Here is a 27,530-nt window from a genome sequence, read left to right on the forward strand (position 1 = left end):
GAACTACAAAGTACCTATCACCGAATAACAATATGGACTTTCCTTCTCATTAGACTACAAGTTTTGTTACAGCCCTCTGCCTTCCATCACCAAAAGCAGAGAATTAGTTTAAATTTTCCTCCAAAACTAAGTTCATGATGCAGAGAACAGCTTCCTCTTATTTGGCTGTAGCAAGCCTATCACAAGAGCACAGGTGGCATTCATCTCAATGAAGGTCTTAACTACTGCTCTAGTTAGCATATAGGGTTTCGGTGATCAATCTTCAATTTTGAAGTATAGAGAAGCTTGGCTTCTTTTCCGTTTTAATTAAAAAAGGCAACTGGAGATTTCTTCCCAAAGAATAAATGGAACGCTAGGTCAGGCAACAGTCATTTATTTATTGACTTAAACAAGCAAAAGATATCCTCAGACATAATGGCCACCACTTGAGCAATACAAATCAATGTTACTGAAGAACAGGGAACATCTTTTCTCTCACCCCTCCCATCCCAGAAGTAACAATAGAAATACCAGGGCCCCTAGAGAAAAGAGAAGGAGAAAAATTATAAAAGGTGCTTAGAATGAGCTGCAGAATTGAAACATGGACACTAAAAAAATCATTAGCTAATCTACCATATCACCACAATCACCTCAAAAATAACTTTCATTGTTCCATTTCTACCAGGTACCAAATATATAGCGCTGTTTAACAGCGATTTCAATGTATTAACAACTGTCCTCAGCTGAAGCAGAACAGCAATTACTATTTATATTAAATTTGAGGCTGCAGATAGAAAGAAAGGTTTCCACAGAGTACGATGCAAACGAATGAAAAGAGCGTGGGGGAGAAACAAAGCTACTTTTAAGTTACTGTACGCCCCTATCAATCAAGCAATTCATTCTGTATTGATAGCTCATTACAGACACAATATCCTGATAGAGTATGGCAACTCTACTCACCCTGTGACAGCATATCTGAAGAATGTATCTATGAAGAATGTATCTATAAGTCCCTTAAGTTGTGGGCCACAGAAAATCCCAGCCTCCTACTCCTGTGTGGGTATTTTGTAATCAGACATCAGCAAAAAAGCAAACAGACTGCATGCAAAACAATTGTTGCCAAATCATTTAGTCTTCCTTGTAACAGTTGAAAATATGAGTAAGGCATTCCTCAGATCTAGAGAAAACATTAGGAGGCTGTAGTTTTGCAGGCAAGGAGACCTTTTATTTTAATCCATTAAAAGAACCCAAAATAGTCAGCAGGTGGCCACATCTATCCATGTTTCATTAAAATCACATAAACCCTAAGTACAAAAGCACCACTGATTATTGCTCTAGAAAAACTGCATGAAAAATTCAAATACGCACAGTAAAAACATCACCATATGCACAAGACTTAATTTCTTAAAGCAAGTGTATGGAATGCTGATCCAATTTTACACATACCTTGCAATATTAAGTTGATATTTATATTACTTGGCAACAATGGGAATTTCTAAAAGCACTGTTATGAGAAGGGAAATGTTCATATACAGTTTAATATGTCAACTATCATAGTCCTAAAAAAATTAGCATTTACAAAATACTTGATAAAAATATCTTTTAAAAGTTGTCCAAGAGGTACATAAAATCAACCCAAAATTTTCATGATATTTCATTCATTCTTGTCACCTACAGATTCAGTTTTCTGAGCCTGCGGAGAAGAAAGAAATAAATTAATTACTATAGTAAATTGCCATTACATACCTAAACACCCCAACTACCCTTACTCCTTCGACTTCTTATTTGCAACAGCTCAGTTTCAAACCTATGTCCATATTACATTTACACAAACAAAACAGGTACATTCACACACTTCTCTTAAATTATCGGTCCCAGCTTTTCAAAAGCAATACAAGCCTTACCTGTCAGCTTCCATTGTTCACACTGAAAAGCACCACACTACTATCTGTTTCTATTCACTGCACACATGCTGAATGCTCTACCGTACCCTTAACTTTCACTGTTTCAATCTGCCCTTTTACTGACAGTGTGCTGGGTGGGGCACCTCTGGATGTTGAAACACTAACAGTTGAGCGAGAGATGCGAATCTGCAATAACATTATGGGCAATAAAAAGAAACATTATGAACATGCTATCAATGTCTGAAAGGCTGAATAATTAAAAAAAACACTGATTCAATCAGCAGGAGGTATGTGTGGAAAGTACCTCTTCAGCTTTATTGTCACCATTTTCAGATGGTGTAGTACCTTCCTTTGCAGCTTCTTGCTTTTCATCCTTCTTCCCTTTAGCACCTTTGTTGGCCTTTGTCCCAGGTTCCTTCTGACAGAAGATTAAAAACATGGGCATAGACATTGTATGAGTAGCCAGCACCCTACATCTTCACCCAAAAACCTTCATATGAACTGAAAAGCAAATCTTGGCAAGCTGCACGTGCTGGACTGAGACAGAAAACCAGCTAAAGACTACCTGGAAAAATGTATATCCACAACAGTCATATAGAGACTCTCAAAATTTCTAGAAAATGCTGATGTCTGCTTCTTTATTGTTTCTGCTAATTTACAGGGATACAAAACCCCCTCAAACTACTTTGGTAGAGCTGAGCTGCATTATACAGAGGTATATACAAGATATCTGTATGAACAAATCCAGTTACAGTATATTGAAAGCTTATTCAGCCAAGCACAAACACCACAGTTTGTGTAACAGCACCACACTTTCAATTAACATGAAATATTAAATTAATTTAAAAAATTAAGCATTTTTGTTGGCTGTCCTTTTGTTAGTTTGATAACATGTGATGCTCATTCCATGTCAATGAAAGAACCAACCAATCCACAGGGGAGGCAAACACTGATAAAATTCCATCTGCAGCAACACAAAGCAGAGAATTTATCAAAAGGAACTATGCTAACAGCTACAGTTTCATTTGGAGATTTGCTCTTAAACAATTCCTATGTTGAAATCTACTTTTTTTTTAATCTTTGCTCTATGTACATATTTATATTTATCATCTAAGACTAGTAGAGACATAGGTTAAGGATTTTAAGGGCAATGGGATAAATATTTAATTGGTATTTAACTGACTATTTTACATTAGTATTTAAAGTAGTTCTGATAAACACTGTGGAGATCTTCCATGTTGATCATTTGCTCCAAATTCTCCATGCAAAATGGCAACAGTAGCTGTGAACAGGGATATTAAGGTCAGTCTCCCTTCCTTAACTACCTTTCCCCAGGGATCCCCAATACAGGAGTGGGGCAGTGAGGAGGGAGTGCCAGTAATCCTAGTTCCAGGGCAGCCTGAATTACTCCTTTCACACTTCAGCTTCAGCATTACACAGCAGTTGTGGTGCTTAACTGAGACGCTTATTGGTGGTGTGAGTATAGCCCTAACTCTGCACCTACGAAAGAACAAGCTAAGGACTTGACTTAGTAAATCCATGATCTGCAAGCTCTTAACACTAAAAATTCTCTCAAATCCATACCATCTTTGGTTTTTTACTAGCAGGTTCAGAGCACACACTTGCTGTTTTCTGTTTAGGAGACCAAGATTAACATACTCTTTAAAATGTGATCCAGTTAAGAGTTTTGAAAAAAGCAGATTACTGTATTAAAAAGTTACTTAGAATAAAGTTGTAAAGGATTCAAGTCGCCCGAAATGAGCAGTTTAGACTGACTCCATAACACCTAGCTCATTTCACAACATGTACACGAAGCTATAGAAGCTACCATATTCCCTTCTTTATTAATACTGTTTTTAGGAGGGGAGCAGGATGGACTCAGCAAGACTTTATTGGTAATTTCATTTGATAAATCATGTTCAAAGTCATAGAGTTTTACTTTTACACATGGACTTTGTATCCTGATACTTGCCCAACTGAGATACCAATAAAAGGACTTGAAAAATTTAAGCGTGAGGAGTGCTAGACTCAGTTTCCAGCATGTTTTTTTTCCAATGAAGCAATTGCTCTTGTTTAACATTGCTCTTGGGCACAAATAAATCTACAGTTTCTGAAGTACGTGATTTATATGCAGAAATCCTGAAAAGGTATTTCAGACACTAATAAGATTTTAATTTGACTGTAACTGGCCTAGAAAACCCAAACCATTCAATTTAAATATATTTAATTTCACCTTTAATTATACTTGTGCATTCTCAGCAACAGCCAGGCTTCAAGAACAGATAAGAGTTTCTCACTATGAAATGAAGTACTGCCCTTCTAGACAAGGCAACACGATGGCACAGACAGAGTGATCTCAAATCCTACTGTAGAAATTGCTAGGTCTCAGGTAGACCTTACTCAACCAAACCTGTACATTTCAGGAAAGGTATAGGAAAGGTAAATATTCTTCTTAAACTAGGAATTCACTACAAACTAACATGGTCTGCATATCAAACAGGCAAGACGTTTTGTTTGGGCCAGTAATGAGGCCAGGAAGGGGTGGAACAGAAAGAAAAGAATGATCTAATTTGTTTTTCTTCCGGGGGGGGGGAGCAGCAGCAGGGAGCTGCAGGGAGGGCAGGGGAGCCGATGCCTCACAAAAACGCTGTGAATTGAACTGTTTGCAATGCAAAGAAAACGTATACTTGCTTACTATTGGCTACAGTGATGGCAACTAAAAAGAAGAGTATTTACCTTCGTGGTTTTCCTTGGTTTGGGTTCAGGTTTTGGCGGAGCAGGTTTCTATAAAACATTTTTAGTTGCACAATGTGTTAGACATTACCAGAATCCAGGCAGCCACCTCCACACCCCAGCTTCCCCCCACCCCACACCTTCCCTTACTTCCTGCTCATTAGTATGCATCTAGGAAAAAGACTGAAAAACCTTAATGCACAAAAATGCACCTCATCACTATACACACCCATTTTCATTAGCTCACTCATCTAGCAGTCAAAGCAATTTGGGGGTCATTCTAAGAGTAAAATGTGGAGATTAGTAGTCACTACAAAAAAAAATTTAAAAAAAAAAAAAAGATATGTTCTAACAGAGAAGAGGAACTAAAACCCAATACTAGTAGTGGCATCAAATTAAGTCCTTAAAGGACTGCTCTTTCTCCTTCCCAGAGACGTAGCTGCATTTCCACAACTAACATCAGCCTGTAAAACGATACGAAGTCATACTGCACGTAACAGACAGTGTTGCACTGAGGTGGGGAAATACATCTTTTGTCAGAACAACCTGAAACCTGAAAACCTGAAACCAAGAAAACACAGATAACTTTAGCTCTAGAGTTCTTAAACATCTGTCGGCAAGAATAAAAACTGAATCAAGCAAAATATAACAAACCTGTTTGGTCTGAGAAACCATATGTGCCTAGAAAAGTATATACCAAGAGCTGTTACACATACTTACAGCTGACAATCTTGCTGATCGTCTTGTGGGCTGAGAAAGAAAAAAAAGGAGAAAACACTTTTATAGGCTCACAGCAAACAGTATCCAAAGCAACAAAATATCAGTCATTTCATGATGACAGCATAAAACATGCCCCTACCAAAATACATCTCTATTGCCAAACACAATTCCCATCTTCCTCACCTTGGATGATTTTAAAGGGACAAATTTTAAATTTTAAAGGGACAAAGTGATGTGAAAATCAGTAATAAAAACCATTCAGGAATTATAACATCTAAATCTCCATATGGTTAAATTTTTTTTTCTTCCTCTATTTTACAAGTATTTCCAAGTCCCTTGCTGCTCTATGAAAGATGCACAAATACAGCAAGCTTGACTACCTGTGCACAGGACACTGAACCTTTCTCATAAATACTTAGAATGATGTCTCTATAACCTAGCAGATGCTGCTTGTAATAGTGGGTAAAAATACCATCTAATTAACAGCAGAATAAAGTTAACATCCTTCCCAAGAGGATATCAGTGTGCTGCAATTTCAAAACATGAAACTAAGTCCTTGCACTTCCTCAGTTCCCTGCACACTCCATCCAGTCCATGATAGTCCAGGTGCACAAAGACAGCTGCAGGATGAGAGGGAGAAATTACTTCTTCTATTTAAACACCATTCTCAAAACGAAAGAAGAAAGTCAGATTATTCTGCTTTCCTCCACTTTTATCACTTCAACACATTGTCCTTATTAAATTTTATTTCACTCTGTTCTTTGTGATAAATTTATTACTGAAGATGAATTAAGTCTTAGAAATAGTTGTAAGCTCATTAGTTTGTTCACAATATTTTTCTATTCATTAAAACAGATGAACCCATGATCCAGTTACACAGCATGGTTATCAGAGTTAAAGTTTGGTCTATGTCATAAAACTGGAATCACACTTGTAGCCAAAATAAAGGGACAACTCAACTGCAACAAATATCCAATGTAACACAGCTTAAAATGTGAATCAAAAATATATTCTTAATTACATATTAAGCATTTAAGTTGAGCTGAAAAAACATGGCTCCACACATCTTGCAACAGGAAAAAGCTGTCGTTAATATCTGAGGAATGCAGTAATTTGTATTCATTGGAGCCATTTAACTATTCTTAGTGGAAAGCAGTAGTGAACAGTTCAGGTCTGCGTCCAGCAAAATAGAAGTCTTGTCAAAAAACACCTGAAGATATTTTCAGCTATCAAATATTTATGCATCATTAACAAAAAAAAAAAAGGCAAATCTCTTTTCTTGGCAATTTAATATATCAACTGGTTGTTAAGCAGCCTAGCGCTATTTTACAACAGGTTAAATAAAGCATTTCACTTGGTCAGGTAATCAAAGAACTCCTAACTACAAATCTGTTTTCTTAACTGATAATTTCTATCCCTCAGCATTTGGGCATAGCAATGTTATGCTAGCTCTACTTTTTAAAAGATAATATGGTGTTTTAGATAAATTATAATTCCCTCCCATAATCCCCAACTGTTCCTGTTCCACGACTGGTTTCACAGAAGGCTTGTATTGCCATAAGAAAGACAGCATAAACCCTCAGTTCCTTAAAAATGCCTGATGGGTAGGTCATTTTAATTCTCATTCAGAGTTTGTATGTATTTCATGTTATCTGATTATAAGGGAGGAACTGCAGTGAAGTCAGCAAAGGTCACATTTTAACATGCTTTTGCAACCCTTGTCCCCCTCCAAACAGCTGTACTAACCCAGAAACTAGCAGCTCACCCAACAGTCTATTTGGCACTGCCCCACTAGCAAACATCTACAGAAAGAGTCTATGAAACAGAGCAGACACAGAACAATGCTTTGCACTTTTCTACTGCACCAGCTTCTGGCAATCTACAGTTGCGAACTTTCCAACCTAGATATTATACCCACATCATGTGTTTAATAGTCCCCATAGCTCATTTTTTCCATAAATTGGAATTTCTCTATAAATTTGTCTAATAACCTAGTGAACCCATTTATACGTTCAGTTTCCATAACATCCTGTGATGATGCACTGAGTTCCATAATAGGATTATGCACTGCATGGAAAACAAAAAGCAAAACCTTCCCCTTCTGTTGCTTTTCCTTTAAACATCTTGCCTCTTACTTTCACTAGATTCCTTTTGTTTTCAGGTTACATGAGTAATAATTCCCTGACTGCCTTTCTCTGTGTTACTGATGATTTTATCATGCCTCCATTATATAAAAAGTCAAGAATCCTAGAAAATCCAGACTGTTTGGGGGTTTGGGGTTTTTTTTCGGTTTTGGTTTGGTTTTTTTTGTTTTTTTTAAGCTGCATCCTCTGTTTGCTCTACTATACTTGGTGTCCTTCTCATTCTATCACAGCCTTTTTAAGGAAGAGTCAGGAGAACTTCATTTAATAGTCCCACATCTGGGTGCACAACAAATTAATCTTCTGATAAACTGATGTTTCACACTCTGTCCTCTAGTATTTTCTCCTATATTCTTGTTACCTTTTGTTTAGAAGAACTGACATTTTCTAGTAACTATTCACAGTGATTTCGCAGTCTCTCCCCAATTAACAGCTGATTTGATGACCATCACTGTCTTCCCCTCCCCATGTATTAATTTGCATTTCTCCATATTGAATTTGTGTTGGTATTTTATCACCTAGTTATCAGTGACGTAACAGCCTTCTCAGTCTCTCTCACTTGACTACCCTGACAATTTTTCATAAACTTCAGCAAATTTTGTCATTTTTCTAGTACCTCTTCTAGATGATTAATGAATATATTCAGCAGCACGAGCCCAAACACAAATCCTTCCAATACTCCACTGATAATTCTCCTCCATTATGAAAGTTAACTACTACTTCCCTACTCTCTTATCATATCTCTACCTGTTACCAATTCTTAGGAAGATCTATCCTTTAGTCTATGCTAGCTTAGTTTAAGAACCTGCTTGGGGAGCCTTATAAAAAAGTGTTCTTTACATGCAAGTCAACTATATCAACTGGCATACTATCATTCTTACACCTGTTGACTTCTACACAGAACTCAACTGCCTGAAGTATGACTTCTCTCTGCCAAATGAATGTTGACTCTCCCATTATACATTTGTCTCCATCTACTTTTTTTTTTTTTTTTAAACTACTTTTGCAAGCTAGACTCACAGGCTTTATCCTCCAGAAGAATCCCTTATCTAAAGTCCTGGAAGCATTTCATCACCTTCAGTTACTCTAGTACTGAGGTCAATGCAAGCAGTAAATTGCATACTGCACTTAACAGTTTGGCAATTGCTGGTGAATACTGTCTAGTTCTCACTCACACTCAGTTAAAGGATGTCCTCCAGACTCTACACCCATGAGAAAAGACTCCACTGTGAGAACCTCCCTAAGAATTCTCCCTAGCAGGAGTTTCATTACCATTTTTCAGCTTCACATTTGCCATGCTGGAAGGTTTGTGACTTTCCTCATTATTTCCCATCAACACAAAAAACACCTTTCAAAAATAATAAATTTCCCTTATTTTGCTATTAAGCCATTCTGAGCGTTGGTGGGGTTTTGCTGGGGGTTTTTTGGGGTGGGGTGCTTTTGAAAAATAAATACACATTTACACACTTCTGGAAGCCTCTAGCATGGTATACCACAAAGCCTCTCTGCCACCTGAAACCACTAAACTTTTTAGCTGCTCCTTTTAACAGGCTCTCATTTTTAATAAAATTCCCTTTCTTGATATCAAATCTTACCATAACAGAGTTTATTTGCACTTACATTCCTGCAAGAACGATGAACCTGAATATATTACAGTCATAATTACAGAATAGTTCTCTGATAACTGTCTTTTTAACTAGCTCCTACATACTACCAAGGACCAAATAAAGAGCTGATTATCCTTTCACTGGTCCTTTGATTTGTTCCTCCAGGAAGCAAGCATTTATAGTTTTAACTTTTTTGCCTTTGTAATGCCATCCCATGCCTTTTACCAAATCTCTGAAGGGTAACTGAAATCTCCATCAACACTGTTTCTGTCCTCAGAGCCTCTCTGATCTCCCTTAACATCCCACTGCCACTTCTATTATTGTGGTCAGATGACACCTGGCACAACTTCTACACTATATACTTCCCATTTACACATGGCTTGGCAATCCATAAAGGATTCTGCTGTACTTGTTGATACAATTAATCTAGAAAAATATTAAAGACCCATACCAGAAAGCCATTCTACCACTAATGCAACTTAGCTCTCAACCCTGTATAATTTGTGCCATGGCATCACAGTCTCCCAACAAATTTCTGAGTTGCTCATTTTATCAATGTCCTCATTTAAAGCCAGATAGTCCAAGTTGCCCAGATTTAGATTTGCAGCTTTTGAATTTTGGCTCAACTGTTTTCATAGGCATGAATTAAACAGGGCTTTATTTCTCAACACTGCTCTCTACCTTTTCAGATGCAAACTTTTATGGCTTCTGTGCTAGCCCCCCACCCAGATCGGGAGCTCTGACTTCATCCTATGTGCTCTAAGGAACTTGCCAGTCTCCCCTCAGATGTTTAATTTAAAATAATTCAGAAGATCTCCTCAGTGCCATCCACATAGGTCTCTCGGTTCAGACTGAAGCCACTCTTCCTACAGAAGTTCCACCTATTCCAAGAGCTCCCACAGTCTCTAATCTAATTCTACAACTATTTTCCTCATCCTCACACTAAGAGCTACAGGTGTATCTACTGAGACTATCTTAATGTTGTGGGGGTTTTTTTCTGTAGCATCAACAGCGACTATTATCTCACCTTGACTGAAGACTACTCTAAGAGCCCTCATATTTCAGAGTCAGCAGGCTCCCCCCAGAGAGCCTGTGTATTTCTGTAAGCTTTTTGGGTTTTTTTCTTTATTGTAGCAATCAGGTCTCAGATTTTTAGGGAAAGAAACTTTCACTTTTCTGGCTCTTGAAGAAATAATATTTAAACTTGGACAGAGAAAAACATTCATTCAGAGCAAAGGAGATTATATTTTTACTATGATTTAGTCAGCCTTTTCATACTTTATGAAGAAGAAACTAATTTGTCTTCTAGGAAATTCCATAGGAAGATACTGAAGTATCAAAATCCATTCCTCTCAGACCTCCTTTCTACTCCACCTGTTTCTTTCAGGAGCTTATTGTAAACAATACTATTGTTTGAAATATTTTGACATTTCCACTGTACCATCTTTTTCTGCCAGAGCAACAACCAACTTCTCAATTCAGAAAGTGTAAAATTTCATTAGACTGTTTTTTCTGCTCAAATGTGCTCAAAGATTTACAAGAAGAGCAATTAATTGTTAATTTATTTGAATATTCACCTATTCTTTTCAAGTTCCTGATTTAACTTTGCCTGCCACAAGAGATGACAACCTAAGAAAATGAATCCTCAGAATTCTCTACCTGTTTTTTAAATTTTCATTAAGGGCTATGACACACTAGCAAACTTTACTGTAAAGGTCAAGGTATCACCAGCTATCTCCTTGCCTTCTCTGACAGAAGTTACTGTGCCCTTAAATTCAGACAAAGAAAACACACAATTGTCAGCTGCTGGAGTTTACAGCCTGGTATCTTAATTCAAGACACCCTTCCATCATTAATAGTTTTGAAGTAGACTGGCTGAGGTGTGTGCATTAACCCTCTTCTGCCAACCCGCTAGAGACTGTTGCCACAAGATCCACCAGAGCTTGTCTATTGAAATTTATTTTGTGTACTACTAAGTTGTATGAATCCTCAGTGCACCAAAACGAAATTATGCCAGATAAGCTACAAATGTGGTTTACTGTCATTATTCCCTCTGAAAACACCTCACTAGAAGTGCCAAAGCAAGGCAGTCTTCTGATATGCAAGACTGCAGATCTCCAGTTAAATAATTACATGCCACAATAAATTAAAAAAAAAATAAAAAATACACTTGCCTCTTGTTTAGTTACTTTTGCTGCATCCTTGCCTTCAGCACCCTCTGGAGACTGAAAGAAAATATTAAGTCAGTGTTTTTATTACAGACTTAAAAGCATCCAGGCAACAGCAAAACAAAGAGTATGGTGAAGATTCTTCTTTCTATACGTTGCACCAGTTTAAAGCAGCCTGGCACATTTACATTAGTATTTACAAGCAGCATTGTACCAAAGCCATTCTAGATTTTCCAAGCAAGAACACAAGGACTGATCATCACCAGGTACATACATATCATATCACACAGCATCCCTCAGCGGTCCCTCTAGCCAATTAACTAAAGCATCCACAGGCTCCAGTGGGAGCTCCATCTAATCAGCAGTTGGTAGCACAACTGGACTGGAAATCTTAGGTTTGCTCTACTAGGGCTTTTGAAATGCCCAAGAAATTTAACACGTTTCTTCCCAAACATGAACTTAACTAGTAATGAGATGTGATAAGATGAACCAAAAAAGCACAGCATTACTGAGATGAGTGATTTCTTTACCTCATTTCCTCCTTTTGTGCCTTAGGCTCACTCAGCTGGAAGCTTTAACAGTATCTTTCCCTCATCTCCTCCGTCAGAACAGCAAAAATCAGTAAAACACCAAGACATTGACAGGAAAGCTAGGGACAAACATGTTTCTTCACAAGAGCAAAGTATCAGCCCGACCACCTCTAATACTAGTCTTCCAGAGGTACTAGAGAAATGTTAGTTTAACCACCCAAGGTGGGGGGAGGAGGGGGAGAAGAGGGGGCAATCACGCTTCTGCCTTTTGTTTACAACTCAAGATGTATTACTTCACATTTTGCAAATGACTGGGTTTCCACCTAGGAGCAAGCGATTCCTGGAAAAACAGCAAGGAGCAGCAGCAGTTAAAGAACTGCAAGAACGGCATGTGTTTCAAAAAGGCATTTAACAGGCAGCAGAGAAGGCAATTTGGTTGCTGTTTCTTTTTTCAGTCAGTAAAGGAGCAGGCTAGTTATCCTTTCCTTTGTCTTTCGATTTCAGTCCTAACCCAAACCTCCACCCAGATTTTGACACAGAATGTCTCGGAGTTAGACATGGTCTGGAGCAGAGAAAAAGCCCGGCTAGTTCGCAGCAGTTGACCGCTGCCTTCTCCTGGCATTGGGCTCTAACAGACTTACAGAGAGACACTCTTCAACCCCCCGCCAGAGAATAAAACATGCCTTTGTTACTGTGTGCTCTCCTGACAGAAAGGAAGCATGCCACAAAAGCAGCCGGTTTAAAAAAAGCCGAGGACTGATCATCTAAGTAGCTAGAAAACAGCGGGAAGTTAAGCGGCACTGCGCAGCGTAGAGCAACTCGGAATAGCAACCGAGTCAGGCATCCAAAATGGAGCCTGACTGCTCCCTACGCTACTGCAGCCTCACCAGCCGCCTGCAGGATTGTTTCAGGTTTGCATTCTTAAAAGCCTTTCAGTTTGGTTACTAAAGAGTTGCTACAGCTTGATGGAGCGATGCTGGGAGCATCTAAAAGCATAAGGAAAACAAAACCAAGCAGTTCCATGATCCCTGTCAGTAATGCCGTCTTACTTCCTACAACTTCCCTCGTCAGCTCACGATAGGGTACAAGCTCTGGGTATAGCTTCTCTGTAGTCCACAAATTCGTAACATCTGTTTCTCCTGTACGAATTTTCTCAAGTCTAACAAACTTTGCGCTGCACCCTTTCCCTAGGAGGCAACTCGAATAGCATCCTTCCCGTCCTGGGCACCTATTTATATGGAAGGTCTCTCAGATTTGATATTCTTTTCCTCAGGGTGGCCAAGAGGCTCAAGCCTTAACAGGGGTAGGGACAGAAAGACGGCATGAATCATTTACTTCAGAAGCCAGGCTAAAAAACTCACCGTAAACAAAACGCAGCTGACTGACACTCCACCATCGGGCTGTTTTACCCTGCTTCACTTTTAGGAACCACAGAGCTTTGAAACAGGGCTAAATCATCACAAGATGGCATTGCCCCATGCCAATAGCCTTGCAGTAATTGCCCAGGAGCAAACTCTCACCCTGCAACACTGCGCAGCTAACACACAGTAATCTACCCCATTCTCTTTAGCGGTAGTGAAAGACAAGTCTCCTACACTTCTGATAGACATGGCAGCCTGATTTTAGATGCCAATATTATTGCTTGACAACAGATTTTAAAAACTGCTCATGAGGCTAACTTCAAGGGGAAAAAAAATTATATTGAAATACTCTTAATGCAACCACAACCACTGTATGCTACTATGATATGTTACACAACATACTTCAATTAAGTTAACAATTTAGCTCAGCATTCCCTCTCAACTTAGAAAATCCAACAGCAATTCTGAAGGCCACATAACTTTCTCCACGGAAGGACATGCACAGTAGTAATCTCCGAGGTGTGAATAAGCAGCAAGGGGTTCTGACACGCTCTCATTTCCATTTCAGACCTGCTCCCTGCAATCGCTACAAGTCCAGGTGTTTGGAGGCTGCGCTCATCCTCCCAGGGCCTTGGCTCCCCAGTATGCTGGCAGAGCTGCGTGGGAGGCCATGTCATGAATAAGGTAATTGATCCAGCTGAAAAATAGCCTGCTGCTTAAACAAATTCATAAACATTATAAATATATATACAAATTATAAATATATAGTCTTCCCTGCTCCAGCAGAATCATTTTACTGCACAGCTGCACAAACAATTGAGCCAGTACAACAGAATGAAGTGGCACGGGGCAGTTGCAAGCAGCCTGGGACTCTTTAAGCTGATAGACACACCAAAAACATGTCAGATGTGGCTACAGCATATTTGTTAAAAGAGGAACAGAAACGTATCTTCCCTTCTGTGAGTCCTGCTTAGACATTCCAGTGAGCCCCAGCTGATATGGATCTTCATGCTAGTTTTTGCAGTACTTTCCCCTCTCCCTAGGGAGCAGAGAGATTTGTATGCGAATGGATTTGAGCCAAGAAACTTGGCATGCCACAAGCGGTGACTGTCTGCACTAGTACCTGAAAGTCACAGGACTTCTATGTAGATACCACCAAAACCTTAAAGTCCTTGTCCCTAACTCTTCCACAAGAACCCACCCCCCATCTTTTGTCCTGGTGACAAATTACTGAACGACCTCTGGTTTCAAAGCAACCAAACGTACTAAGTATAAGTAACCCATCCCCTTGGCATGTTTTTCCACATGACGTAATGCTATGGCTCACTGTATTTCACATGACACCCCAGTCACATTAAAATGCTCCCTGGATACTGTGCCTTGCATCGTAAACTGTCAGGAGCGGGACTGTCCACACTGCAAGTTTTGTGCAGCAAAATCAAAGACCAATGCAAGCACTGAATCACTTGACAAGGGCAGTACTCCAACCTCAGTAATTCTTCAGTTGTACTCCATCATATGCCTGTATTATACTCATAAAGTAGTCCCTATAGGCCTGCTGTGCCTGATAGTGTATGGATGCCTGCAAGAGACAAGATGGATAAAATAAAAAAGCAATTAAGGACACAAATAATAGTGATTTCCCCCCCCAATCATAGAGGGACACAGGAGGAAAGAAGCTGACTGGCTAACTCTAAATATGCTTTTGACATTTAAACTAACAGCAAGTTTTAGGTTCAGATGACCACACATTGTGTCATACCTCAATTAGCACTACATATTGGCAATAAGATTGTAAATTAAGCTGTAGCTAAGCTTTGTAAGATCTGTCAAAGATGCATAATTTTTATACCACAAGATTAAGCTGGAAGGTTGAATAGAAGATTCCCTGTGTCTATCAGCAGCCAGCTTTTTTTTTTTTTATTTGCTTTTCTCCACTTCTTGTTAAAGACAACCTAGAAAATTATTTTGAGAGGATTTGGGGGAAAAAAAAAAAGGAATGTTAATAGCTGATAGAAAACATTTTAAAAAAATCAAAGGAATATTAAAATTGAGCTTGTTTGTATACACAGTTCTTGCATTTCACCAGCTGTGAAGTATACACAAGAGCCAGTGTTTCCACACACCAGGACAATACTGAGGTATCTGCAATGCCAACACCATTACAGAACTTAAGTTGAAAACAGAAACCTAGGTAACTGTTTTAAGGAAACATTTAATAGAACATACAAACAAATTCCTTTTTTTATTGTTCTTAAGGCTGGTTTACCTGGTAGAGATGCACCACAAAAGAAACAAAAAGCTTCAGTTTTTCTAATCAAAACCCTGTGATATAAGCAGGATGTTAACGAGAGTACAGTAACACAAAGTAGTGAAGTTATTGATATCTGAGCGATCCAGAGGTACATATTTGAACTTGCAGTGTTTAGCTTTTGGATAAATATTTCATTTGTACTTAAATGAATGGATTGTACTATTAAAAAGGAGTACATTAAAAAGCATGAAGAATGAGAATACAAGTATGTGAGAAGTAACACTCAGTACAGAACGTTGCTTATAAAATTAAATAGATGGTCATTCTCTGAAGGATCTTACTACTACCTGAAACTCAACACCTTGGCTCTGATAGGACAGAAGTGAGTCCTTTCATATCCGCGTGAAAAAAAAAAACAAAAAAAACCCACAAAAAAGCAGATACCAATTTCATTATAAGTACCACCTAAAGAAGTTAAAAAGGCAGAAAGCCTTAACCATCCTAGCACTTGAGTATTCTCTATAGCGTTTCCTCCCTTCTTTGCAAGCTGTTTTATTCAGCCACATCTCGATACACTGCCTGCAACGGGGCCTGTAGATACTTTTCTGGCTCGCTGTTCTAGCTGCAATTTCCATGATGTAATGCTTTGGTCATTCCTCCAACAACTGTTTTCAGCAAGCAAAATACGATAAAAGCTTGCAACAAAACCACAGTGCAATAAAAGATGATATATCCAGTCCTAATCCTTTTTCAGGGTTTACTGCACTGTTTTCTAAAATTTTTCCTCCACTCATTTCCCTTTGAGTAGAACTCTGCATTAGACTAAATTTAATTCAATGAACTGTTTCCCCATACATGCTAGATCTTCTAATTATTTGTCTTCAGAGCAGCTTGAATTTCTTGCCAGTTCATAAATGTAATTAAAATGCTGTTTATTTCTTGGTTTAGATTAATTAAGACTACGTGCTGACTAATTTAACACCAACCAACTCCTTCAACACCTTCTAACCATTGTTTCCTCATTTAGCTCCTCCAGCATCTTACTGTTAACCTTTGTTTATAGCTAGTTCTTTGATCTGTTTTCAGCAGTGCCCACTGCCAAGCCAATGTGAATGAACTTTGCAAGTAAAATTAATTCTCCCTAATAAAAGCTTTAAGAAATCAGGCATTCTACCTACTACACCCTTTAATTTCTTTTTTCTACCAAGAGCCTAATCCTGGATTGGAGGGGGGGGGGGGATGCCACTAATTTAAAAAACAAGTAATTCTGCCAGAACCACGAGTGAAGTACAGAGTAAATATAGTTAGTGGCTGGATTTTTTAAATACTTATCCAAAATGATATCTGTCTTGCACTCTTCCAAAAAATCTGAGGGTGGTGGGTTTTTTGTATATACTGTATATATATGTACACATATTCTTCACTAAAAAAACCTGAACAACAAGAAAAACCCTGGTTAAATATTTATTCTTTAAATGTATCATATTTTAATCTTTTCTGTTTAGAACTATGACAATGAAATATTATACAATATGTCGTTTTTAGAATTTGAATCCCTCCATCTCACATCTATTAAGAGCAGAATATTTAATTTTCTAATTCTTTGGGGGAGAATGTCAAGATCATAAAAGTTCTGAAAAGACAAACAGTACTTAAAAGTTTATATTTAAAGACCACCATTAATATCCCCTGGTATTAATATGCAATTAGGGGGAAAAAAAAAAAAATCAGGGAAAACATTTCCTGATCAAAGTCTCCATTTTTGCTTAGAGATTCAAGCCAGAGTGACTGGTTAACATGCATTGCATTTTTAAAGAATATATAAGAAAATAAGAATACAAACTGCCTGGTTATAAACAAAATCAGTAGGTTCAGAAAAGGCATTTTATTAAATTCCTTAATACCTAACTGGTAACTTCTGTGAGCTTTATGCTCTTCCAGACAATACAGAAGAGACAGAAACCAAGTGAGGCCTGGGGTATTTCTAGATATCCAAAACCAGACAGAATAAATGCTTTTCCAAAAGGGCAAATTCCTTCATTGTAGATTGAGGTTTTGCTATTCCCACTGAAAAGAGGTCAAAGATTGACCAGTATAATTTAAAATGCATTTATATTTGATGGGACATTTTAGAAGTCTCAGAACTGGTTTGGCTTTTATTTTTCCTTCCAAGTTTGTCTTCCCTGTAGTCAGTTTTTTGAATATGACATCTACCTATAGCAGAGTAAAGAAATAAGAGCAGTTTCTAGAGGCTCAGATTTAATAAAACAGCATTGTAATTTAAAATTAGACAGACAGTTCCTTTTTCAGACAGTGAAGTAATCAGCTGCATTTTGAAAAATACAGATCAGCCACGGGAGCAGTGAGGACAGTGCATTTGAAATTTTTCAGTTTCTCCTGAACACCAAACATGAGAATTCAGCTAGGTAGTAGGTAAATTCTTGTCTCAATATTTACTTAACTATTTTAATTCCACCATGAAATAAAAAGGCAGATTCGAAGAACATGATGGATGAAATCCAATCCCTAATAATATTATTTCTCTGACCTTTCAAAGCTGATGCTAGTTCTGCAAGTGAGATTAAGCTGATCAACTCCTGCAAGTCTACATACAGAGGCAGTTTTTGAAACCTTGAAGATTAGGTTCTGAAATCTGTATCTAAATAGAACTGATCAGATCTGCAAAGCAAAACTAGCACAAAGTCCTTCTGAAAAAATAGGAAAAAAAAAAATTATTTTATCTACTTAGAGATTAAATTTAGACAACTACTTTCAGTAACAAATGATTCCTGAAAATAGCCACCTCTGACAAAGAAAAGTATTCCAAATGACTGAAAAAAGGTGTATAATTCCTCCCCTCCCAGAGGGCATAACTGTGATAAAACCACAATAATCTAGAAAAGAACCTTTTTTGTTGTTGTTTCAACTAACTGCTACTACAGAACATCAAACCTCCAAGATGACGGTAGCAGGTCCATGAGTAATAGCTAGGTACCAAAGGCACAACTGGTACAGCGCCTTAGATACACCGACCTCTTACATCCCAGTAATAATTGCAGCTGGGGTTAACAGGAGTATTGTTCTACTACAGCAACCAGAATGGAGAGCTTCATAGACAACCTAAATGCAGTTTCAAGAGAAGAAAAAAGTAAAATGTCTTCAAGAGGGTGCAGGTAGGATAAGGAAGAAATGATGCAGCAGAGATAAAGGATGTTTTCCTACTACAAATAGAGCACCGACACCTCTCCTCAACTCCGCTTGAGAGGAACAAAACACTGCACAGGTAAAAATGTCATTAGACGCTGGATTGCCAACTATGGAAGCACTCTCTCCTACTACTAACCTGGGTAGCATTAGGATAACTGAGAAAGCTAGGTGGGAAGAGCAAACATACCCAACAGCCCCAACAAAGCCGGTGTTGATGGGAACATATGCAATTTTTTTTTGTTCAGGCAGATCCCAACATTCTTAGGGAACACAGCATTTTATATTTGCAGCTTTCACTGTTACCAAGTACACCCACTCTTTACTACAGGAAGAAAGGAGCTGTATCTCCAAGTTACAGGAGTAATTAATTGAAAATTGGTAATTTCCAAAGACAGGAAGGGGAAAACAAAACAAAAACAAAATAAAAACCCAATGCCTTCCCCTGCTCCCCCAATGGTCCAAGGATGCAATTTGACCACTGAGTTGTTCTGATTATTCTAATGAATAAAAGAATACTCCTCTATGCACTCTAAGTTAGGGACAACCAAAGAAATGCTGGCTAAGACTGCCATCTGATGAATGCCTGGCTGCTGCTAAGAAGAGTTCTGCCCTTCCCCACCTAATCATTCCTGCCAATAAGCCAGCTTAGCTCTTTGTGCCAAGGTACAGGAAGCTACATCAGCAGGCAGGTCTGGCCAAAACCTACCTCAAACACGTGTGATATCCCACAGGTTAAACCACAGTAAGGACAGGAATGAGTATCTGGAATTGCTTCTTTTCACCTGTACACACCAGCTTGAAATATCTGTTGAACTACTGTCCCAACGGTGAAGTCCCACTCTGCCAATTTTGCTGACAATAAAATTGGTATAAGAGCATCTTACTTCTGCATGCAGCCAGTTCTTCATTCCCAGCTCTACTCACTATTAACAGGTTACCACACATTCATTGTGCCACTGTGCAGCATCTCTAAATGGGATCAGTAAAATGATCCAGGATTAAAAAAAAAAAAAAAAAAATTAAAAAATTCAAAAGCACATTCAAACCTGTTAAGTAAATAAGCATTAAGAGGCACATGGCCTCAAACATAAGTCCAGCACCTGAAAACACCTCTTTGGCTACTGGACCATGGGATGAATCACTGTGCTAGCTTAGTGCAGTTAAAGAACAGAAAATAGATGGTGGCCATTACAATCCTACAAAGTGCTAATTTCCAAGAGAAACCTCTGGATCTGGTTTACTTACACTTTACACAAAAGACAGTATTACAATCACGTCAAGCAAAACTCAACTTCATACAACTTCTCTGAAACAACAATATACCTCGAAACATACCAGGCCTATGCACAGCTACTGCTTGGGTATAAAACAGCAGAGGTAGTGAAGTTTTTCAAGACAGGCAGAAGAAAAGCAGCCTTAAACTAAACAGCATATACCCGCTACATTCCATTTACACACAGGACTTTATTTTTTAACCTTAACAATACTGATATTCTAGAATACAAAATAATATTACCCCCGTCATTGGATTGTTGAACTACTGTATATAAAAAGATTACCTGCACCTGGTTAGTTTTGAACTCAGAGGTGATGACTTACAAAGTAGATTGTACTACTGGCTACACCTTATCAGATATCACGCTTTAATGAGACAAGGGAGCATTAAGAATGATTTTTAATTGACAATTCAGTCAAAACCTAAGAATTTTTAGGTTGCCCATTCATTAAGTCCAATTGCATTTCAGTGTGGTCTAAGAAGAAAATTTATAGACATAGTCATCAATTGTTAATAAATGGGTCAGATTTTTACAGACTTGTGTAAAATGATCAGAAACATTTTAGATCTATAAAGCCTCAGTAAATGAGCTTTTAATCTCCACTACTCTAAAAAATAGTCATAGCTAAAATTATACAATTATCTCTTTCTAAGCTATTTTAAAGTGTATCTTTAATATAAAAGGTGGACAAATATTTGTTGCATGTACTTAATAGCCCTGTAAACATCATTTACTGTGACATGCCATAGCAGCACTACTCAAGCGTGTTTCCTCTTCAGTGCCATGCGCAGATAAAAATTTGTGATCTTTTCTGCTTAATTTTTCTATGAAAGATGTGGATCCTTTGAGTCAGTCTGGTCAACAAATACTTGGAGTAGGCCAACTAAGCAGTTTGCAATTGCTTTAAATACATCAAGGTTTAAAATTCTCAATAGTTACAAATTTAGTACGAGTGGTACAATTTCTAAAACTGATAAGTGACAAAACATCCCTTTCCCTTGCATTAGAAGACTCCTGCAATCTTTTAAGATGCTCTGACACCTCTGTTCTGTTTGCTTTGGTTGAATGTTAAGTGCATATCAGCGTAACAATCATTTTACCTGTCCCTGCAAAGGATGCCAAAGGTAGAAGCCCACCTGAGTACTCTGCTGGCATGTTAGGTATGAGTTTGGCAGTCAGGGGTACCTCAGTGACACAGATGGAAAGAAGGTCATCTGCCGCTGCCTAGCCTGTATTCCAGTAGTTACTGAATGGTCTAGGATTGATCTAACAGGAGAAGTGGAAACTACCTTTTCAGAGCTCTGACTTCTGCTCTTAGTCCTCATGTAGCACAGGGGGAAAGGAGGGAACAGCCAACATGGAACACAGCAGCAGTTCAAGTGAAAGTCTGGAGAAAGAACTGAGACAGAATGGGAGTCGGGAGAGGGCAGCAGCCAAGACATCTGGATGTGGTACTGACCCCCTTTCCCCTTCTAATCTACAATCACCTCCAGAGCGTGAAGTAAAATACAGAACCTCCCCCATTTCTACATCCCACTGCTAACAGAGCGTGCCCTGCGAGTTGCGTTCTAGGATAAACTGAAGACTGCCTCTGCTGCAAGACCAAGAACTTCTAACCTCAGTGATGAAACAAGTTGTTGGGAAGGTGCAGGTCCCCACAACATCATTGGAGCTTTTTTCCTGCCAAGTAGCTTCAAAATGAAGATAACTTTAGCAGAAAAAACACTTATGTTACATACGGTACGTTGAACTGACATGGACTGATACACAGCTGAAGTATCAAAACACGGAAAGGGACATGAAGAAGAGCTGAGCGGCACTTGAGTGTACTTCATACTGCCGCACTATGAACACAAACTCACCTGCTACTCTTTGCACAAGATCTACACCTCATTCCATGGACCAAAGAGTGACAGTGGGATCATTCAGAGCCACAGCAAACAGAGCTGTCATCTGCAGGACCCTCAGCTTCGTTAGTTAATTGGTGTTTGATCACATACAAGTTGCTCCAACAAAATTTTAAGAGAACCGGTTATTATTGCAAGTTCCTCAGTCTCTGTGCACACAGCACGAAGCAAGACGACAAATTTGGAGAAGTAGCAACAAATACACCACTTGAGCGCAGGAGGTGTTTATTAGGGGGAATAAAAAAAAAAATAATCATAACAGACATCTTAACCTGAGAATCCAAGATGAAAGAAAGGAGCAGTTCGACAACTCGGCCATTTACTTCTATGCCCCATTTCCCTATCAGTGGATGAGGAACAACATTTCTCTTTGAATATCCATGACACTTGAGAAATGCAAACTCAAACACGCAGAAGAATTTCACAAAGAGAACTGAGTTTAGGTGCAGACAAAAAAGCCTAAGTAAAATTCAACAGCTCTAGGATAGTACATGTAAAAACGTGCATTTAACCCCAAGGATTAGAAAATACATTGATTAGATACCTGGTTGGCAAAACGACTAGCAACATAGGAGTCCCACAGGAAAACTATCATGTGATCATGTAACTAAATGCACTACCATAGGACAACCCTGGAATATGGCACCTTCTAACTTCCACTAAAGCAGCAGCATTCAAAGCAAAATATTCAGAGGGTTTGTTTTTCTGTAGTAAATACAACCAACTAGTCTCTCTGACTTTAAAGAAAGTGAATTTGCATAATGGAACAGGAACCTGCCACAGATGTTCTCTATTACATTTTTACAGCATTGACTGTACTGCAGAAACTAACATTCCTGACTACAAGAAGGCAGCAAATAGCCTATTGAAATGGCTAATTAGACCACAATATTTCTTATTTGCTCTGAAACAGCAGCAATATTCAAACATGTTATAGTTAAAAAAAAAAATTAAGAAGAAAAAGGTGCATTTAGTCCTCACATCTGATTCAACTTCAAGCCTTTTCAAAACAACACATGAGGAGCAGGTCATGTTGCAGAGAGTCCTACTGAAGAACAAGTTGGGTCATTTTGGAGCGCAACCCCAACTAACTGACAGGCTCCCCATCCAATACTAGACAAGTCACCAGCTGCCCTATTAATATCCCTCAGAGATGGTGCACATTCCACTTAAAGGGGCAAGTACCGTTCATCCTGATGACGATCACATTAAAGCTGACGTACATATGCTTATGAACATGGGTGTATGTGACCTTACCATGATTCTCCTTATCATGAGGTACAGAATGGTTCTTCATCCTTTTATGGCTAACACTGAGACGTTTTTATTGGGGCTGTTTCAAGGTCAAGGAGTTTTCCCAATGTGACCCAAGAGCTAATTCCAGCAAGACAAGCGACAGAACAAAACACCCCAATCCATTTCAAGGCGTTCCTTGCTATCAATACCACAACAAGCATTCTGGTTTATCCCACACTGGCATGCCATTCTTGTGAAAGGCCACGTTCGCACCACAACATGTTATTACAACAGACAAAGGGTGCAGAAGTCTGACAGAAGGAGTCCAGAGTTGAACCCCTTTTTGTTTTAGTACAGCAACCACTTCAACAGACAGGAAGTCCTTCCTTTTCCCTGTGACCCTCAAGCAACGAGTAACTATATCCCAATACCTTAGGCCGCAGACCTCTAGAGAAGGGGAGGCAGTCTACATTTTTTTGTTCGTAATATTCATAATGAACATAAGGCCGGGGACTCAGCAACTGACTTCAGTTTACATAGAGATGAAAAGAAAAGCAAACAAAAAGGACCAGCCAGTTTAGATAACTAAGGCATGTGCAAAAACAAGTACAGGTGGATTCATGCCCTTTCTGCAATATTATTTATTTACTTAGCCCCGCAACTGTGACAATTTCTCATTTTAACTTATGTTTACTTTCTTGTAAAAAGTCTGCTAACAAAGTTTTACAAGTTAGAAATTTTAATAGAAGAACTGACTGTTAGCTGCACGTAATGGTTTTGTCTCCATGTGGAAGCTGACTGGTGTAATTATTCAGCTACTGCTGTATCACTAACTTCTCACTCTGTGGATGTTATTCTGGAATAAAATTGACTACTCTAGAATACTTATGGCAATTCCACTTTTCTCAAAAAGCAAAGCCATTAATGACACACTTTTCCTGGAACCAGTGCCTCCAAAAACCCGTACTTCATATATAATCTTAAAATTTAAATGTTTACCCGTACAGTGCTAAGTAAACTAAAATTTACTGTGCCATTAAAATTCATCTCCATCGCTCTGATCCCATATGCAACATTTCTATTATTTTTTTTATAATCTTCTAGAAAGAAGTCATGTTCTCATGGACTTACTACTCAAAGATAGTTTCTCTTAATAAACATTTCACAACAGACCATGAAAACCTGCACAAGCGACTTTACCCCCCCTCTTAGGGAGAACAGCCTGAAACACTATCCATAGTGTAAAAACACAGGAGGGCAAAGGAAACAGGGTAGGAAGTTTGCAAGGTTTCCAAAGTTGCGGAGAGTCCTATGGGCACGGGATCGTTTTCAACTTTTTCCTGATGACAAGCGACGGCACCAGAAGAGCAGAAGCGCGCGAGGCCTACGCGAAGGTGCAAAGACAGACGAGCAAGGGGAAAACTGCCCGATGTTCCCTAACTTCAAGCCCAGTTATCCCAATAAAGGCCATCAACCCCATGGTTGTATCCGTTTTCAGAACGGGAACCAGGTTCTTAACTATGAATTAAATAATTCGGCAGCGTACTTGACAATCTGATGTTTTGACGCCTCCCGTAAGGAAAGGCCAAGAACCGAACACCGAGCTATGTGGAAATCACCATCTACCAGTAACCGTATTAAAACCGATCCGAGCCCCACGGTGTTTTGGGAGGCCACAGGTGACATTTGGGAAACCCCCAAAACCACAAACTGCTTTGCCTGGGCTGACCCAGTTAAAACCGAAGGGCTGCAGCCATTCCTTCTTGCCGAAGCGGGGGGACCAGTGTCGAGCCTCTCGCCGCGCTCACTCAGCGCGGGCAGAAGGCGGGCGGTTAAGTTCTCCGCCAGGACCTCGGCGGGGCCGGACCGGGCCGAGCCGAGCCGAGCCCACCGCCGGCCGGGCACCTCACAGCGGAGGGGGGGCCGGCTGCCACCCCCCCCTCAGCCTGCCTTCTGCCAGCACCGCAAGCGAAGGCTCCGGCTTCAAGGAGGAAAGAGAGGGGTAGGAAAAAAAACCAAAAAAAAAACCAAAAAAACAACCCCCACAACGCCGAGCCGAAGGGCCGCCTAAGTTTCTCTCCCTTCGGGAAGGCGATCTCGCAACCGGCCCCCTGCCCCGAGAGCAAAAAAGAACTGACGGCGGTGGGAGCTGGCGGGGGGGGGGTGTCCACAGCCATGTCTCCCCTCAGCTCCCCTCAGCCCCCCGCCGCCATGGCTTCCCCGGGGGGGGGGGGGGGCGGCGGGGTTAGCGCGCGCTCCCTCAGGAGGCGCCGCCCCCGGGGGGGGCCCTGCCCGGATGGGCGCCGGAGTTGGTACATACGGGTCTGCCGCGGGAGGCGAGGAGAAGGGTGTAGTTTGTTTTAAACATGGCTTGCCTCTCCTCCCCTCCTCCTCTTTCCACCTCGGAGCCATCAACCCGGGCACGGCGGGAGGTGGTAGTGGGATCCGGTCGCCCAGGGTGGGGGCTGCCCCCCCACACACACCCCCCACCCCACGGCGGCGGAGTTTGCAAGGAGGAAACTCCTCCCGCCGGGGGCCAGGGCCGAAGCCGCAGCTGCTGCAGCGCTTCTCCCCGGCGGCGGAGGGAGAGAGGAGGAGGAGGAGGAGGAGGCGGCGGGGGGGGGGCGGGGGGGTAGGAGTTGTGGTAGCGACTTCACCCCCCAGGGCCGGGGGCGACACCGCCCCGCGCGGCGCCGGGAAAGTAAACAGGGGGCGGCGGCGGCGGAGAGGAGGGGTGGAGGGGGCTTGCAACAGGCAGCAAAATACCCGGGCTCGGGAGCAATCCGCGGGCACCGCAACGGAACGGCGGCGGGGGAGCAGCAGGCGCTCCCCGCGGCCCCTAACGCGCGTTTCGCCCACCGGCCCGCCCCACCCCGGGACCCGCCGCACGCCCCGGGGCGCCTTACCTTTCTCTTCGGCATAATGTCCCTGCTCCGGGCCGCGAAAGTAAAGCGACGAAAAGAAGCTCCGGCAGAAGCGCGGATCCGCCCGGCGGTGGTGCTGGTGCTGGTGCTGGTGGCGGCGGCGGCGGCGACGCCGGCGTCGCTGGTGCCCGCAGCTCTGCCCGCGCCCGGTGCCCGCCGCGCCGCCCCGCCGCCCCCGGCGCCCCGGCAGCCCCCACCGCCAGCGCCCGCCTCGCCGACGGGGCGGGCGGAACGGGGCAGCTCCGGCTCCTGATTGGTTCCCTAATCGCATCGCGCCCCCCTCTCCGGCGGGAGCGGGCTAATCAGGGGCAGCCCGCGCGGGTCAGAGGCCGGGCGCGCGCGGGGACCGTTGGGGCGAGCGGCGGCCGCGGGCCCTGTGAGGAGGAGCGGCGGCGGGTTCGGCCGCCCAGCGCCCTCGGGGGGCGGCGGGAGCGGGGGTGGTGTGGGGGGGGGGGGGGGGTGCCGCTTGGGGCCTGGCGTCAGGTACCGCGTCCCGCCCTGCCGAGGTTCTTCCTTAGAGGGTTGGGAAGGCGAAGCGGAGGTCCCGGCGCATCGGGCGAGGTGCGAGCGGCATCCGCTCGAAGAAACGACGGTGCCCGTCGTAACGGCTGAATTATTTCAACCTGTCTAAATTTCCCTTCATTTTTTCCTCCCCCTGGTTCCGGTTTCTCCTCCTCGGGTGAAATCCGCCGCAGTCTTTCCCCATCGCGACCGTTCTCCCTGCTCAGACCCGGGGGTTTATTTTGCCGTGTAAATGCGTTCATCCCCCAGTCCTTCAAATGCGAGGAAGCTGTTTTTTCAAGTCTCCTCTTCCCATACCCTGTTGAGTCACTAGCGAGGCAAACCGGTGCTGCTGAGAGAAATGCTCCATTACGAGGTGGTGTAGGCAGTTCTTCAGTGAAGTCGGAATGCCAGCAAATACCTTTTTTCCAAAATTTTCATGAGAAAAAGAAAAGCGATTGACTCCTTATCAGTTTGAAACGAAATGATCCCTCTTAAGCACCTGCAGAAGCAGCAGAACTGAAAGCAGAGGTTTGCCAAGGGGTTGGTCACCTGCCTTTTAGCCAGGAGCTAAGCACTTGGGATGCCACAAGGATGTGGCGGCTGCCGTAAGGCCTGATTTTCCCCTTTACCTGAGGGTATTTCAACTCATACCTCTTGTTCTCCTGTAACATTATTTTGACAACAAACTACAGCATCTCTTATGTCGGAGAACTTAGATTGCCCTGTTGATACCATTCCAACAGCTTTGTTGAATTTATATTAATTTGTACTAATGATTCACCAGGGCAGGAACCCAGCTGGGTTTGCTCCCAGTTAAGTGTATAAACCACCAAACCAGGGAGTCACACCCACTTGTTTGCATGCTGCTTCTGTACATTTAAGTAGTTTATATGAAGTGGCATAGTTCCACACAGAAAGACAGAGAAACATGCACTTCAGCATAAGGTGCCTGTGCTAATAAAAGATTAAGTCCTGCCTTACACAGTGTAATGCCTAGGTATTAACATAAGAAGCAAACAAGTCAGAATAACTCTATACCTTAATCTTTCCCTATTTCTTTTTTTCACTTGTTCTCCAG

General features: G+C 41.2%; 1 protein-coding gene across 5 annotated transcripts; it reads right to left on the reverse strand.

Annotated features, from left to right (window-relative positions):
• Positions 1-357: 357 nt before the first annotated feature.
• On the reverse strand, positions 358-26,189 carry HMGN3 (high mobility group nucleosomal binding domain 3). 5 transcript variants are annotated; one of them, XM_069804714.1, is made up of 8 exons: positions 25,345-25,416; positions 11,259-11,309; positions 5,337-5,366; positions 4,620-4,667; positions 2,188-2,301; positions 1,884-2,069; positions 940-1,672; positions 358-518 (listed from the first exon to the last, which is right to left on the reverse strand). In XM_069804714.1, the coding sequence occupies exons 1-6, from the start codon at positions 25,390-25,392 to the stop codon at positions 1,938-1,940; spliced, it is 423 nt and encodes a 140-aa protein (XP_069660815.1). In that variant the 5' UTR covers positions 25,393-25,416; the 3' UTR covers positions 358-518; positions 940-1,672; positions 1,884-1,937. The 5 variants fall into 5 exon arrangements, with proteins under 5 accessions (XP_069660815.1, XP_069660818.1, XP_069660819.1 ...); XM_069804717.1 differs by lacking the exon at positions 25,345-25,416 and adding an exon at positions 25,931-26,189 and having other exon boundaries at positions 358-1,672; XM_069804718.1 differs by having other exon boundaries at positions 358-1,672; positions 25,345-25,603.
• Between the last annotated feature and the right edge of the window lie 1,341 nt (positions 26,190-27,530).

Source organism: Haliaeetus albicilla, chromosome 17 (assembly GCF_947461875.1).
Source record: "Haliaeetus albicilla chromosome 17, bHalAlb1.1, whole genome shotgun sequence".
In the NCBI taxonomy this organism is placed as follows: domain Eukaryota; kingdom Metazoa; phylum Chordata; class Aves; order Accipitriformes; family Accipitridae; genus Haliaeetus; species Haliaeetus albicilla.